Source organism: Nerophis lumbriciformis, linkage group LG37 (assembly GCF_033978685.3).
Source record: "Nerophis lumbriciformis linkage group LG37, RoL_Nlum_v2.1, whole genome shotgun sequence".
Lineage (NCBI taxonomy): Eukaryota > Metazoa > Chordata > Actinopteri > Syngnathiformes > Syngnathidae > Nerophis > Nerophis lumbriciformis.
Window position 1 is genome coordinate 21,357,366 of NC_084584.2, and position 17,114 is coordinate 21,374,479.

Sequence of the window (17,114 nt, forward strand, 5' to 3'; positions counted from 1 at the left end):
TTTTCCATCAACAAAAACATTTTACATGACGTTAACATCCAGCATGCAAACTTCTGTGTTATTCACGATTGCTATAAACAAAGCCAACGCTCTACCAATTCCACGCTCCGCTTCATAGGAGACGTAATGTGAGGTTAGTTTACTGATCAAATGTAATCAGCAGTATGTGTTGTCTCTGCTGAGTGGCTTTATCTGGTATGTTGAGTCACTTTCCACGCTTGTTTGTTTTTCGCCATGGAAGCCAGCCGTAGTCCAGTAAAGTTTATTTCATCATGTTAACAGCCAGCTCTAATGGTCTGTGTCATGGTTCACTGCTGTTGACTCACACACACACCCACACACACACACACACACACACACACACACACACTGCACCGCTCGGGCAGGGCGTTGCCGGTCTATAAAACCTCTGCTGCACTTTGGGTCAACTTCTGTTCATCATTTCCCTCCTGTGCTGACGGTAAGAAAGTTGATCATTTCACCTTCAATGCGTAGCTAGTATGTTAGTACAGCTCATTCTGCTGTGCTTGGATTGATGCAGCTTAGATGAGCACTATCTGAATGTGCTTTATTGTTACTTTAAACACATTTTTATGTCAGCTTTCTACACCCCGGACATACTCCAGCTCTTCTGCAAATCTAATAGGCGTGGTTCTATACTGCAGCGTGTTGTCAAGTATCCCTTGGTGCAAACCAGTTAAATAGTGAGACTACTTATTCATCTTTGCTATTTGTGTTTTGCTTGTATGCTTTATTTTCCACTCACATCAGACTGCCTTGCAATTCCTGAGTCATCTGTGGGCAGGGTTTTTTGCAGCAAACCACAACCCAAAAGGATTGCTTAACCCTTTACAAGCAGCTTCTTGAACTGTGTCACCTACTTGTCATGGAAAACTGTAATAATGATGACCACAACCTCCAAAATAGTATTAAAAGATTGTAAATTAATTGAAAGACTTAATAGAAACATGAGAGGACCTCGGGGAATGTATGGCAAGCACGCGTCGCAGTTATACAATACTTGTCTCATGACTATGAGGAATGGCAAGACTGAAGGTCTTTATTAAAAATGCTTTCAAAAAATCCAAAACAACTAATAATTTACCTAAAATATTATTAGATTATTGAATTTCCTTTATAATAAATATACCATGATATTCTATTGTTTTTTGTTTTTTTTAATTTATTAATCAGTCCAACAAAATAATACACAATAATACCATAATAATACAATTCCATTTCCAAAACCAAACCCGGCCTTAAAAAACATTAAAAAAAAAAAATAATAATAACAACTTACCTGAATGTATTATTAGTCAAATGTATTTTTTTAGCAAACATCATACAATGTTATTTTAAATATTAAAAGTTAAGGAATAAAAATTTCCCCTTAAGTTAGTTGAATTTTCTTTTTCAAGAAATTATATATATATATACAATAATGTACCTGAAAATTATTTCTGGCAAATATGATATATTTTTTTAAATATAAAGATGAAAAAGGATTTACCAAAAAATTATTGTTGGTTGAATATCCTTTATATCATGTATAATATTTTTTATACAAAATTACAATTATTGTCCGTTGAATTTACTTTCTGGCAAATGCATATTTTTTCAATCTAAAAATATATATATTTTTAAATATGTAAAGTTATTTGTAGTTTAAATTCCTTTCTAGCAAATAATACAATATTTTTAAAAATAAAAAACAATTTACTTGAAATTATTATTAGTTGAATTTCCTTTCTGGCAAATATACATCCATCCATCCATCCATCTTCTTCCGCTTATCCGAGGTCGGGTCGCGGGGGCAGCAGCTTAAGCAGGGAAGCCCAGACTTCCCTCTCCCCAGCCACTTTGTCCAGCTCTTCCCGGGGGATCCCGAGGCGTTCCCAGGCCAGCCGGGAGACGTTGTCTTCCCAACGTGTCCTGGGTCTTCCCCGTGGCCTCCTACCGGTCGGACGTGCCCTAAACACCTCCCAAGGGAGGCGATCGGGTGGCATCCTGACCAGATGCCCGAACCACCTCATCAGGCTCCTCTCGATGTGGAGGAGCAGCGGCTTTACTTTGAGCTTCCCCCGGATGACAGAGCTTCTCACCCTATCTCTAAGGGAGAGCCCCGCCACTCGGCGGAGGAAACTCATTTCGGCCGCTTGTACCCGTGATCTTGTCCTTTCGGTCAAAACCCAAAGCTCATGACCATAGGTGAGGATGGGAACGTAGATCGACCGGTAAATTGAGAGCTTTGCCTTCCGGCTCAGCTCCTTCTTCACCACAACGGATTGATACAGCGTCCGCATTACTGAAGACGCCGCATTGATCCGCCTGTCGATCTCACGATCCACTCTTCCCTCACTCGTGAACAAGACTCCGAGGTACTTGAACTCCTCCACTTGGAGCAGGGTCTCCTCCCCAACCCGGAGATGGCACTCCACCCTTTTCCGGGCGAGAACCATGGACTCGGACTTGGAGGTGCTGATTCTCATCCCAGTCGCTTCACACTCGGCTGCGAACCGATCCAGCGAGAGCTGAAGATCCTGGCCAGATGAAGCCATCAGGACCACATCATCTGCAAAAAGCAGAGACCAAATCCTGCAGCCACCAAACCGGATCCCCTCAACGCCTTGACTGCGCCTAGAAATTCTGTCCATAAAAGTTATGAACAGAATCGGTGACAAAGGGCAGCCTTGGCGGAGTCCAACCCTCACTGGAAATGTGTTCGACTTACTGCCGGCAATGCGGACCAAGCTCTGACACTGATCATACAGGGAGCGGACCGCCAAAATCAGACAGTCCGATACCCCATACTCTCTGAGCACTCCCCACAGGACTTCCCGAGGGACACGGTCGAATGCCTTCTCCAAGTCCACAAAGCACATGTAGACTGGTTGGGCAAACTCCCATGAACCCTCAAGGACCCTGCCGAGAGTATAGAGCTGGTCCACAGTTCCACGACCAGGACGAAAACCACACTGTTCCTCCTGAATCCGAGGTTCGACTATCCGGCGTAGCCTCCTCTCCAGTACACCTGAATAGACCTTACCGGGAAGGCTGAGGAGTGTGATCCCACGATAGTTAGAACACACCCTCCGGTTCCCCTTCTTAAAGAGAGGAACCACCACCCCGGTCTGCCAATCCAGAGGTACCGCCCCCGATGTCCACGCGATGCTGCAGAGTCTTGTCAACCAAGACAGCCCCACAGCATCCAGAGCCTTAAGGAACTCCGGGCGGATCTCATCCACCCCCGGGGCCTTGCCACCGAGGAGCTTTTTAACTACCTCAGCAACCTCAGACCCAGAAATAGAAGAGCCCACCACAGATTCCCCAGGCACTGCTTCCTCATAGGAAGACGTGTTGGTGGGATTGAGGAGGTCTTCGAAGTATTCTCTCCACCGATCCACAACATCCGCAGTCGAGGTCAGCAGAACACCATCCTCACCATACACGGTGTTGATAGTGCACTGCTTCCCCTTCCTGAGGCGGCGGATGGTGGTCCAGAATCGCTTCGAAGCCGTCCGGAAGTTGTTTTCCATGGCTTCCCCGAACTCCTCCCATGTCCGAGTTTTTGCCTCCGCTACCGCCAAAGCCGCACACCGCTTGGCCTGTCGGTACCTGTCCGCTGCCTCAGGAGTCCTATGAGCCAAAAGAACCCGATAGGACTCCTTCTTCAGTTTGACGGCATCCCTCACCGCCGGTGTCCACCAACGGGTTCTAGGATTACCGCCACGACAGGCACCAACTACCTTGCGGCCACAGCTCCAATCAGCTGCCTCGACAATAGAGGCGCGGAACATGGTCCACTCGGACTCAATGTCCAGCACCTCCCTCGTGACATGTTCAAAGTTCTTCCGGAGGTGGGAATTGAAACTCTCTCTGACAGGAGACTCTGCCAGACGTTCCCAACAAACCCTCACAATGCGTTTGGGCCTGCCAGGTCTGTCCGGCATCCTCCCCCACCATCGCAGCCAACTCACCACCAGGTGGTGATCGGTTGAAAGCTCCGCCCCTCTCTTCACCCGAGTGTCCAAAACATGAGGCCGCAAATCCGATAACACAACTACAAAGTCGATCATGGAACTGCGGCCTAGGGTGTCCTGGTGCCAAGTGCACATATGGACACCCTTATGTTTGAACATGGTGTTCATTATGGACAATCTGTGACGGGCACAAAAGTCCAATAACAAAACACCACTCGGGTTCAGATCCGGGCGGCCATTCTTCCCAATCACGCCTCTCCAGGTTTCACTGTCGCTGCCAACATGAGCATTGAGTGTCCCCCAGTAGAACGAGGGAATCACCCGGGGGAGCGCTCTCAAGTACTCCCTCGAGCGAATCCAAAAAGGGCGGGTACTCTGAGCTGCCATTTGGCGCGTAAGCGCAAACCACAGTCAGGATCCGTCCCCCCACCCGAAGGTGGCGGGAAGCTACCCTCTCGTCCACCGGGTTGAACTCCAACGTGCAGGCTCTGAGCCGGGGGGCAACAAGAATTGCCACCCCAGCCCGTCGCCTCTCATCGCCAGAGTGGAAGAGAGTCCAGCCCCTCTCGAGAGAACTGGTTCCAGAGCCCTTGCTGTGCGTCGAAGTGAGTCCGACTATATCTAGCCGGAACTTCTCGACCTCGCGCACTAGCTCAGGCTCCTTCCCCCCAGCGAGGTGGCGTTCCACGTCCCAAGAGCTAGCTTCTGTAGCCGAGGATCGGACCGCCAAGTGCCCTGCCTTCGGCTGCCGCCCAGCTCACACTGCACCCGACCTCTATGGCCCCTGCTATGGGTGGTGAGCCCATTGGAGGGGGGACCCACGTTGCCTCTTCGGGCTGTGCCCCATGGGGACAGGCCCGGCCACCAGGCGCTCGCCATCGTGCCCCGCCTCCGGGCCTGGCTCTAGAAGGGGGCCCCGGTGACCCGCGTCCGGGCGAGGGAAATCTGGGTCCTTTATTTTTATTCTTCATGGAGGTCTTCGAGCTGCTCTTTGTCTGATCCCTCACCTAGGACCAGTTTGTCTTGGGAGACCCTACCAGGGGGCATAAATCCCCCGGACAACATAGCTCCTAGGATCATTGGGACACGCAAACTCCTCTACCACGGTAAGGTGGCAGCTCAGAGAGGAGGCAAATATACATATTTTTGATATAGGAAATAAATACATTTGTACTATTACTGTTTTGTTAATAATATAAAAATAAACAGATGATAGTTATTATTAATGGTGAAAATACCTTTAAATTGAGTCAAATGAGCTAAATGCAATCAAATTAAATTAATGATTGTTGAATAGAATTGTAATTGATTTCTACTAATATAGTTATAAAAATATTTATTGTGATAGTAATATATCACTTAATAATATTAATCAAAGTCATATTAAAATGAGTGATTAATTCAGTTTTATATAGTAATAACTACAGTAATAGATCAATTGATTTGTAAAATTAATTCATAAAATCATTCATCGATTGATTTATTAGCTTGTCTTTTTCTCAATTTTTGGAACAGTTTTGCATTTTAACGTAAGAGGAAGCTCGGGATTTAGTGAAAATATTTGGGGTGGCCTAAAGGGGGCCCGTGTGCCCTCTTAATCAGTTCGATTTAGAGCACCTCTGTAAGGAAAAGTGGGAATAAATGACCTAATTTGAATAATGATTCAAATACAGTGGACATTTTTACTGTTTCCACAGTTCCCCCTCAGTGCAAGCCCACTTGAAGCGACCATGCCTTCGGAACTAGAGATCGCCATGGAGTCCCTCATCACCGTGTTCCACCGTTACGCCTCCAGGGACGGCAAGGGGACCCTCAACCGGCGGGAGCTGCGGGAACTGATGGAGAACGAGCTGTCCAACTTCCTCCGAGTAAGTAAGGACCTTAAAGGGAATGCCACACTAGATCTTCACCCTTCCTTTCCTCACTTCAGTCCCAGAAGGACCCCGCTGCCGTGGACAAGATCATGAAGGACTTGGACACAAACGGGGACGGCCAGGTGGACTTTGAGGAGTTTGTGTCATTAGTGGTCGGACTCTCCATAGCTTGCGAGCAGTGCTACAAGTTGCAAATGAAGCAGAAGGCCAGGAAGTGAATCCTGCAAGAGGACGTGTTTTATGTGTGTAGTCCATTAAATGTCCCAACTGGGTTTCCAACTTCCTCATGACTTTGTTTTTATTGCCAAGTCTCTTTACTACTGCACCCATTCCCATGGCAACCGGGAGCATTCCCACCTGAAAGGTCCAGTCAGCCATGACAAGGAGGCAAAGTACACAGCAGACTCTCCCTCTTTGTTTGATAACGTATCGCTGTCCCGGGGGAATGCCGGAATGTTCCACGCGTTTCCACACCTTTCCACGCCACTGGCGCACAAATGAGCTGTGGATTTATGAGGAAATATTTCAGGCTGTGTTGCTCCACTAAATACTTTTCTGTGTGCATCATGGCGGGGGGGGGGGGGGGGGAGACGAGTGGAAAAATCCAGTCTCTAAACTTCCCTGCCTAGAAGTCTGAACTCGGGGGAAAATGGTACAAGGTACTTACAAGGCAAAACAGGTTGCCAGGACACAATGCAGTGTGTAATGTTGTGTCTTAAACAATGCAGGGTGTAATGGTGCCTTTAAAACCCACAGGCGCCACGCCCAGGTAAAGATCCACTCATTATTTCCTGTAATCTTTCTTTCTCTTGCTCAGAAATGAAATACACCCCCATGTAAATATGCAAAATATATACTGTATGTATATAGATACACACAACACAAATAAGTGTTTGTGTGTGTTATAGTGAAGGAGTTGTTTGGATTTGTTGTCAAGGCAATTGTGTGTCATTTTCGGCTTGACCACTAGATGGCAGAAAATGACTGTCTGACATTATGTTGTTCTCTATTTGACCACTAGATGGCAGAAGAACAACACTGTATGATGGGAAGGTTTGGTAGTTGACCACGAGGTGGCATAAAATGAGAAATTATCCATCCATCCATTTTTTACCGCTTGTCCCTTTCGAGGTGGCGGGGGGGGGGGTGCTGGAGCCTATCTTCGCTGCATTTGGGTGGAAGACGGGGTACATGCATATGAAGTTCTCTATTTCAGTGGCCCGGTACCGTTCCATGGATCGATTGGTACAAGAAAAAAATACAAAATGTATTAAATCAACATAAAAAACACAAGATACACTTACTATTAGTGCACCAACCCAAATAACCTCCCTCCCCCATCATTCGCACAAAACGGTTGTTTCTTTCTGTTATTAATATTTCTGGTTCCTACATCCATCCATCCATTCATCCATCCATAGATCAATACAGTTTTCAGGGATACAGTCCGTAAGCACACATGACTGTATTTTTTTATGAAAAAAACCAAAAAAAAACAAACATAATGATAATAAGATAATAAGACATGCAAGACTAAACTATATACAAAGAGGTTAAAAGTAAAGGATATTAAATGAGCTCAAGTGTACCTACAAATGAGGCATATGATGCAATATGTACATGCATCTCTATCCTCCTTCAAAACCCCACTAAAAGAACACCTCCAGGCAACTACAACCCTAGACTAACACCCTCCCCTCTCCACATCCCACCTTTGATTGATTGATTGATTGAGACTTTTATTAGTAGATTGCACAGTGAAGTACATATTCCGTACAGTTGACCACTAAATGGTAACACCCGAATAAGTTTTTCAACTTGTTTAAATTGATTCATGATACAGATATATACTATCATATATACTATCATCATAATACAGTTATCACACAAGACAATCATCAGGGTGTATACATTGAATTATTTACATTATTTACAAACCCCGTTTCCATATGAGTTGGTAAATTGTGTTAGATGTAAATATAAACGGAATACAATGATTTGCAAGTCCTTTTCAACTCATATTCAATTGAATGCACTACAAAGACAAGATATTTGATGTTCAAACTCATAAACTTCATTCTTTTTTTGCAAATAATAATTAACTTAGAATTTCATGGTTGCAACACGTGCCAAAGTAGTTGGGAAAGGGCATGTTCACCACTGTGTTACATGGCCTTTCCTTTTTACAACACTCAGTAAATGTTTGGGAACTGAAGAGACACATTTTTTAAGCTTCTCAGGTGGAATTCTTTCCCATTCTTGCTTGATGTACAGCTTAAGTTGTTCAACAGTCCGGGGGTCTCCGTTGTGGTATTTTAGGCTTCATAATGCGCCACACATTTTCAATGGGAGACAGGTCTGGACTACAGGCAGGCCAGTCTAGTACCCGCACTCTTTTACTATGAAGCCACGTTGATGTAACATGTGGCTTAGTATTGTTTTGCTGAAATAAGCAGGGGCGTCCATGGTAACGTTGCTCCAAAACCTGTATGTACATTTCAGCATTAATGGTGCCTTCACAGATGTGTAAGTTACCCATGTCTTGGGCACTAATACACCCCCATACCATCACAGATGCTGGCTTTTCAACCTTGCGCCTATGACAATCCGGATGGTTCTTTTCCTCTTTGGTCCGGAGGACACGACGTCCACAGTTTCCAAAAACAATTTGAAATGTGGACTCGTCAGACCACAGAACACTTTTCCACTTTGTGTCAGTCCATCTTAGATGAGCTCAGGCCCAGCGAAGCCGACACCGTTTCTGGGTGTTGTTGATAAACGGTTTTCGCCTTGCATAGGAGAGTTTTAACTTGCATTTACAGATGTAGCGACCAACTGTAGTTACTGACAGTGGGTTTCTGAAGTGTTCCTGAGCCCATGTGGTGATATCCTTTACACACTGATGTTGCTTGTTGATGTAGTACAGCCTAAGGGATCGACGGTCACGGGCTTAGCTGCTTACGTGCAGTGATTTCTCCAGATTCTCTGAACCCTTTGATGATATTACGGACCGTAGATGGTGAAATCCCTAAATTCCTTGCAATAGCTGGTTGAGAAAGGTTTTTCTTAAACTGTTCAACAATTTGCTCACGCATTTGTTGACAAAGTGGTGACCCTCGCCCCATCCTTGTTTGTAAATGACTGAGCATTTCATGGAATCTACTTTTATACCCAATCATGGCACCCACCTGTTCCCAATTTGCCTGTTCACCTGTGGGATGTTCCAAATAAGTGTTTGATGAGCATTCCTCAACTTTATCAGTATTTATTGCCACCTTTCCCAACTTCTTTGTCACGTGTTGCTGGCATCAAATTCTAAAGTTAATGATGTAGGGAATAAGCGGTAGAAAATGGATGGATGGATGGATGATTATTTGCAACAAAAAAAATGTTTATCAGTTTGAACATCAAATATGTTGTCTTTGTAGCAAATTCAACTGAATATGGGTTGAAAATGATTTGCAAATCATTGTATTCCGTTTATATTTACATCTAACACAATTTCCCAACTCATATGGAAACGGGGTTTGTACAATTCGGGGTGTGGAGGGGGGGGGGGCGTTAGGTTTGGTTGTTATCATCAGTCATCAACAATTGAGAACAGAGAAATGGATATTGAAACAGTGTAGGTCTGACTTGGTAGGATATGTACAGCAAGTAGTAGACATAGAGAGAGAGAGAGAGATCAGAAGGCATAAGAAGAGTATCTGCATTTGATTGTTTACATTTGATTATTAACAATCCGGGGAGGGTGTTAGTTTAGGGTTGAAGTTGCCTGGAGGTGTACTTTTATTGCGGTTTTGAAGGAGGATAGAGATGCCCTTTCTTTTATACCTGTTGGGAGCGCATTCCACATTGATGTGGCATAGAAAGAGAATGAGTTAAGACCTTTGTTAGATCGGAATCTGGGTTTAACGTGGTTAGTAGAGCTCCCCCTGGTGTTGTGGTTATGGCGGTCATTTACATTAAGGAAGTAGTTTGACATGTACTTCGGTATCAGGGAGGTGTAGCGGATTTTATAGACTAGGCTCAGTGCAAGTTGTTTTACTCTGTCCTCCACCCTGAGCCAGCCCACTTTGGAGAAGTGGGTAGGAGTGAGGTGGTATCTGGGGTGGAGGTCTAGAAGTAATCTGACTAGCTTGTTCTGGGATGTTTGGAGTTTAGATTTGAGGGTTTTGGAGGTGCTCGGGTACCAGGAGGTGCATGCGTAATCGAAAAAGGGTTGAACGAGAGTTCCCGCCAGAATCCTCATGGTGCTTTTGTTGACCAGAGAGGAGATTCTATAGAGAAATCTTGTTTGTTGGTTGACCTTTTTGATTACCTTGTTTGCCATTTTATCACAGGAAAGATTAGCCTCTAGAATGTAACCTCGGTAGGTGACCTCATCTTTCCTGGTGATAACAATGTCACCCACTTTTATAGTGAAGTCATTGACTTTCTTAAGGTTGATGTGGGACCCAAATAGGATGGATTCCGTTTTACCCAAGTGTATGGATAGCTTGTTGTCAGCGAGCCAGGTGCAAGTTCTACAGAGTTCAGCACTGAGGATTTTCTCCACGTGACTTGTCCCTGTCTGATACCAGCAGGGCCGAGTCATCCGCAAACAGGAACAATTCACAGTCGCATGCTGATGACAAGTCGTTTATGTATATTAGAAACAGTAAAGGCCCCAATATACTGCCTTGGGGGACTCCACAGCTCACTGAGGGGGGGGGACACGGTGCCGTTCACCTCTACCACCTGTTCCCTCCCCTCCAAGTAAGATTGCATCCAGCTCGATGAGGTTTTGACAAATCCGATTGCTCTGAGCTTATCCAACAGTATAGCGTGGTCAACGGTGTCAAAGGCCTTCTGAAGATCCAGCATGACCATGCCGCAGTATTTGCCCGTGTCCACCTCATGTTTGATGTGGTCGGTCAGATAGAGAAGGCGTGTGTCAGTGGAGTGGTTAGTTCAGAAGCCGGATTGGAATTTGTACATGAGTTTATTGGTGGCAAGGTAACCATCGACCTGTTCATAAACTATTTTTTCCATTACTTTCAAAATGGAACTGAGAATAGAAACCTCCCCGGATTGTAAATAATCAAATGTAAATAATCAAATGTACATACTTGTTCTTATGCTTTCTGAACTCACTATGTTCACTGCTCGCTGTACATATCCTACCAAGTCAGACCTACACTGTTTCAATGTCCATTTCTCTGATGATGCAATTGTTGATGACTGAAGTGCTGATACCAACCAAACCTAAGCCCCCCGTCCGAACCCCATTCGAACCCTTCACATCCCACCCCCTGCATTGTAAATAATGTAAAATAATTCAATGTATATACTCTGATGATTAACTTGTGTGAGGACTGTATTATGCTGATAGTATATATTTGTACCATGAATTGATTTACGTGGACCCCGACTTAATCAAGCTGAAAAACGTATTCGGGTGCTACCATTTAGTGGTCAATTGTACGGAATATGTACTGTACTGTGCAATCTACTAATAAAAGTTTCAATCAATCAATCAAAAAACAGCTAACCTAAATAGCATGTTAGCATTGATTAGCTTGCAGTCATGCCTGATTTAGCACTCCAACAAGTCAATAACATCAACAAAGCTCACCTTTGTGCATTCATGCACAGCATAAAACTTTTGGTGGACAAAATTAGACAAAGAAGGAGTACAAGATTTTACATGTAAACAAACTGTTTACATGTCCACACTATGGTGAGTTCAAGAACCGCCGAAATTAGTAGGACAAAATTATGTTCACCAAATACTCTCATCAGTGAAGCATAACACGAACATATTAAACAGTGGGCTTTCTAACAATTGGGAAGGATTGGTGTCATGTTTGTCCTCAAACAAAAAACATACTAAAACCCCAAAAATATTTTTCCCCCATCTTTTCCCATTTCAATCCTTTTTTAAAAATGCTCCAGGGAGCCACTGAAGCGGCACTAAAGACCCGCATGCGGCTCGAGAGCAGCGGGTTGCTGACCCCCGCAGGAAATTAACATTGAATGTTTTGTGAAGATTTATAAATGTTTTTATTCATTTATTTAAAAAAAATATTGATATCTTTTTTTTTATCTTTTTGTAAAGACTTATAGTCTGAAATTGACTAGCATATTTTTGACGTTCTCTATTTGACCACTCCCGAGCACAGGCGTCGGCAACCCGCGGCTCTAGAGCCGCATGCCCTAGTGGCTCTCTGGAGCTTTTTCAAAAATGTATGAAAAATGGAAAAAGATGAGGGGGAAACATTTTTTTGTTTGTTTTAGTATGGTTTCCGTAGGAGGACAAACATGACGCAAACCTCCCTAATTCTTATAAAGCACACTGTTTAAAATATTAAACATGCTTCACTGATTCGAGTATTTGGCGAGCGCCGTTTTGTCCTACTACTTTTGGCGGTCCTTGAACTCACCGTGGTTTGTTTACATGTATAACTTTCTCCGACTTTCGAGGACGTGTTTTATGCCACTTCTTTTTCTGTCTCATTTTGTCCACCAAACTTTTAACGTTGTGCATGAATGCACAAAGGTGAGTTTTGTTGATGTTGTTAATTTGTGTGGAGTGCTAATCAGACATATTTGGTCACTGCATGACTGCAAGCTAATCGATGCTAACATGCTATTTAGGCTAGCTATATGTACATATTGCATCATTATGCCTCATTTGTAGGTACATTTGAGGTCATTTAGTTTCCTTTAAGTCCTCTTAATTCAATTTATATCTCATGACACACTATCTGTATGTAATATGGCTTTTAATTTTTTGCGGCTCCAGACAGATTTGTTTTTGTATTTTTGGTCCAATATGGCTCTTTCAACATTTTGGGTTGCCGACCCCTGCCCTAACAGAAAGGCAACACTGTAATATGTGTAGTTGGCCACTAGATGGCAGTAAATGACTACCATATGTTATGAGGTTCTCTATTCGACCACGAGATAGCAAACGCTGAAGCTTTATAGTTTTTTACATATATGTTTATCTACCATAAATCTTTTTTTTATACATTTTTATTTAATATGTTTGTTTGTTTTTAGCTTTTTTGTCAACACTGTGGCTATCAGATAGCAGAAAACGACAACGATATAGTATGGCATTCTCTATTTGACCAGCAGATAACAAAAAAGGAACACAGTATGATGTTCAGATTTGTAGTTGGCCACTAGATGGCAGTAAATAACTAACAGATATATCATGAGGTTCTCTTTTTGACCATTAATAGCAAACAATACATATTGACAGTTATTTGTTTATTCTTATTTTTTTATTTACTATTTATTTATACATTTTTCTTTGTTTTCTAATTTTTTGTGAAAATTCATAGTTGGCCAGCTGAAAGCAGAAAATGACTACCAGCTATTAGGACATTCGACCACTAGATGGCAGAAAAGGAACTGTATAATGTAGAGATTTGTAGTTGGCCACTAGATGGCAGTAAACGACTATCTGAAATGATGTTCTTTATTCGACAGCTAGATGGCAGAAAATGAACATTGTATTACGTGAAGATTTGTTTTTGGGTGCCAGCTATTGTGAAGTTGTGTATTTGGCCACAGAAGGGCATAAAATGGCTACTGGATGTTGTGAAGTTTTTGATTCGACCAGAAGGGGGAATAAAATGACAACTAAATGTAATTATTTTGACCGCTAGATGGTATAAAATTAACATTGTATAATGTGAAGTTTTGCAGTTGACCAGTCATTAGCATAACCTTTTAACATACCGGATTTCCATTGGATGCGTAACGGCAGCTGAACGGTGCCGCCACGGACCGAGGCCGCCACCCGCAGTCCGGCGATCCTCACCGCCATTGTGTTGTGACTGCGTCGTGCAGCAAAGTAACGTGGACTTTTATGAGATCTGGCCAATCCGCGCTTGATCACGCTATAAGGGGAGTCGTAGTAAAGGCCCCCATTTCCCCATATAGCTGCCCGGGATATGCCTGTGTATGATTTTTTTAGTTGTGACCCTCCAAAATCAACATGTTTTCATCCATTTGTGTCAACAAGGTGAAATTACGTCTGAAAACCTTTGACAAGTCGACTTCATGTCGGTCGTCGTTTTAAAGTGTAAAATACGATCCGCCTTGAAAACGGAGTATTTTATTTTGAAAGTAAACCGCATAATTCATTTTGTTTGTGCATAACTTCCTGTCCAACATAAGCAGATTTTAGCTAACCTAAACAAATGTCTTGCGGGGACGGGCAAATGTATTTAGCGCAGGAATGAATAGCCCGCAGTGGCGGAAACGGAGCACATTGACTTGAATAAAAATGAAAATAGTCCGCCACTGTGGCGGCGCCGTTCTGCTGCCGTCACGCATTCCAGTTCGCCATTTTTGCTAGAAAAAGACATCACCAAAATAATCTTTTCCTCTGCATCTACAAGGTCTACCTGGGTGATCTTAGTACCAAAGTAGAGGGGAGATATTTTAAATATAGAATTGGTAAGTGCAAATATTGCTTATTCGGTTAGTTTGAGTGGTAGAGAAAAATTACGTGTACTATTGGAAGGGCTAAGTGTTAGTGTTTAAGCTATGTCAGGATTGTAACTAGAGATGTCCGATAATATCGGCAGGCCGATAAATGCGTTAAAATGTAATATCGGAAATGATCGGTATCGGTTTTTTATTGTCGGTATCGTTTTTTTTTTGTTTGTTTGTTTTTTGTTTTTTTATTAAATCAACATAAAAAACACAAGATACACATACAATTAGTGCACCAACCTCCCTTCCTCATTTACACTCATTCACACAAAAGGGTTCTTTCTTTCTGTTATTAATATTCTGGTTCCTACATTATATATCAATATATATCAATACAGTCTGCAAGGGATACAGTCGGTAAGCATACATGATTGTGCGTGCTGCTGGTCCACTAATAGTACTAACCTTTAACAGTTAATTTTACTCATTTTCATTAATTACTAGTTTTTATGTAACTGTTTTTATATTGTTTTACTTTCTTTTTTATTCAAGAAAATGTTTTTAATTTATTTATCTTATCTTTTTTTTTTTTTTTTTAAGTACCTTATCTTTACCATACCTGGTTGTCCAAATTAGGCATAATAATGTGTTAATTCCACGATTGCATATATCGGTTGATATCGGTATCGGTTGATATCGGTATCGGTAATTAAAGAGTTGGACAATATCGGAATATCGGCAAAAAGCCATTATCGGACATCCCTAATTGTAACAATACTTTTTTGTGTTATGAAATGATTCATGACGTATGCTGGTTACAGACTTTTCCACAATTGCTCAATTCATGCTGACATTAGTCACGTCGTCATGGGCTTATTGATATTGATCTGTTACCATAGCAACACAAGCACGACCACTTTAGGTTCAAATGTCTGCCAGAAATGTTGACTACTGTTTGACCACTAGAGGGCAGAAAAAGCTACCAAATATGCTGACATTCTTTATTTGATCACAAGATAGCAGGGGGGGAAAGTACAGGACAGTTTGAAGTATGACCAGAAGATAGAGACTGGACATTGTGAGGTTTTCTATTTGATTCTCAGGGCACTTAGTCAATTGCAACTGGACTGTTTGGTTTGTCTTAGAAGACTAGATCTGACCAATCTAAGTCTATGAGCATGAACTGATGAAGCCTACTCGGATTAGAGGCAAAACATCTTCTAAAACAAACCAAACAGTCTGGAATACAAAGCCCTGGATGAATGAGAAGATCCATAGACAAGTTTTCTATTTGACCAATAGATAGAATAAAATAAATACTGGACATTTTAAAGTTTTCTATTTGACAACTAAATGTCATAGAATGACACCCAGATATGATGAAAAGTAAGTTTTGTATTCGTCCATAAGAGGTTGTTAAAGGGAACTGCACTTTTTTGGAATTTTGCTTATCGTTCACAATCATTATGAAAGACATGAAGACTGATAGATTTTTTTTAAATGCATTCTAACTTGTAAATAACCGTCAATAAAAGTCATCTTACAGCGGAACCAAAGGGAGCTCCTCTATTTCGCCCATAAAATCGAATAAAAAAACATTCAAAAAGCACCAACAATACTCCATTTACATTTCGGGACTTGATTAATAACCAAGTATTACTGATTTTGTTATTAGAAGGGCTAACGCAGACAAACTATTCATAGCGGCGCCTTGATCCCTACCATGTGTCCCTATGTTTACGTCATCGAGAGGTCTGCTACCACCTCGTTTCCTTGCTCCCTGTAAGATTATTCTAGATCATAAATCATACATCTCACCAATGTTCCCTCTAAGGTGCGCGCCTGTGCAATTGCGCACTGCTCAAGCGTCCTCTGCGCACGGCAAATCTATGCCATGCACAAAATCAAATAAAAAAATAAGCGCATAACAATTTTCGACACGACACGGACACGACAGAGAAAACAGTTTTCGTCAAATATTGTAACGTCTGTCGAGGCGCTTTGAGGACATGAATTCCATCGATCACTTTACTGAGCAAAACTCTTTATTGTCGGCCATAAACACATCACCAAAACATTAGTAAAAAAAATTATATCGAGCAAAAGTGGTAATTTTCTGCAGTACAAACCCGACCAAAAGCAACTTTGTTATATCAACAGCAGCCGCTCGCTCTTTCTCACTTGCGCCAACACATGCACATATGGCACTTAGCCAGTGATGCGTTTACAGCCACACAAAAAGTCGGACAACTCCAACACCACGCAAAAAGTGTAATTCCAGGTCGTTACACTATGATTTACCAATCAAATGTGTGCTTATTCTAGTGTCATTTATTAGGAATCTTAATTTATAAATATTAATCATGAAATGCTGTTAGTATATTAAATAAATACTAATAAAAATATATTTTCTACAAACAGGAAGTTGCAGGAATGTACACATGATCCCCTGCTTACATCTCATTGTGCAACATGTGAATGTTTTAATGGGAACTAAATGCAATGTCTGAAAGGGGTACAAATTATTTCCAAAGCAGGACAAACAACATAAGTACACAGTTCATGAAAAACAATATTTTTTGTTATTGTCATTGTAAGTGGGCCTAAACACTTACATTAGAAAATAACCTCATGGAAATGACTGCTGTCATTTGATTATAATAATAAGAGAATGGTGTCTGTCTATCTGTGTTGGCCCTGCGATGAGGTGGGGACTTGTCCAGGGTGTACCCCGCCTTCCGCCCGAATGCAGCTGAGATAGGCTCCAGCACCCCCCGCGACCCCGAAAGGGACAAGCGGTATACAATGGATGGATGGAGATTGA

The 17,114-nt window shown here is 42.4% G+C and overlaps 1 protein-coding gene across 1 annotated transcript; it reads left to right on the forward strand.

The window, feature by feature from the left end:
- The first annotated feature begins 336 nt into the window (after positions 1 to 336).
- LOC133577369 (protein S100-A1-like) lies at positions 337 to 6,137 on the forward strand. Its single transcript, XM_061931119.1, has 3 exons — positions 337 to 460; positions 5,678 to 5,848; positions 5,911 to 6,137. The coding sequence occupies exons 2-3, from the start codon at positions 5,711 to 5,713 to the stop codon at positions 6,070 to 6,072; spliced, it is 300 nt and encodes a 99-aa protein (XP_061787103.1). The 5' UTR covers positions 337 to 460; positions 5,678 to 5,710; the 3' UTR covers positions 6,073 to 6,137.
- Positions 6,138 to 17,114: the final 10,977 nt, after the last annotated feature.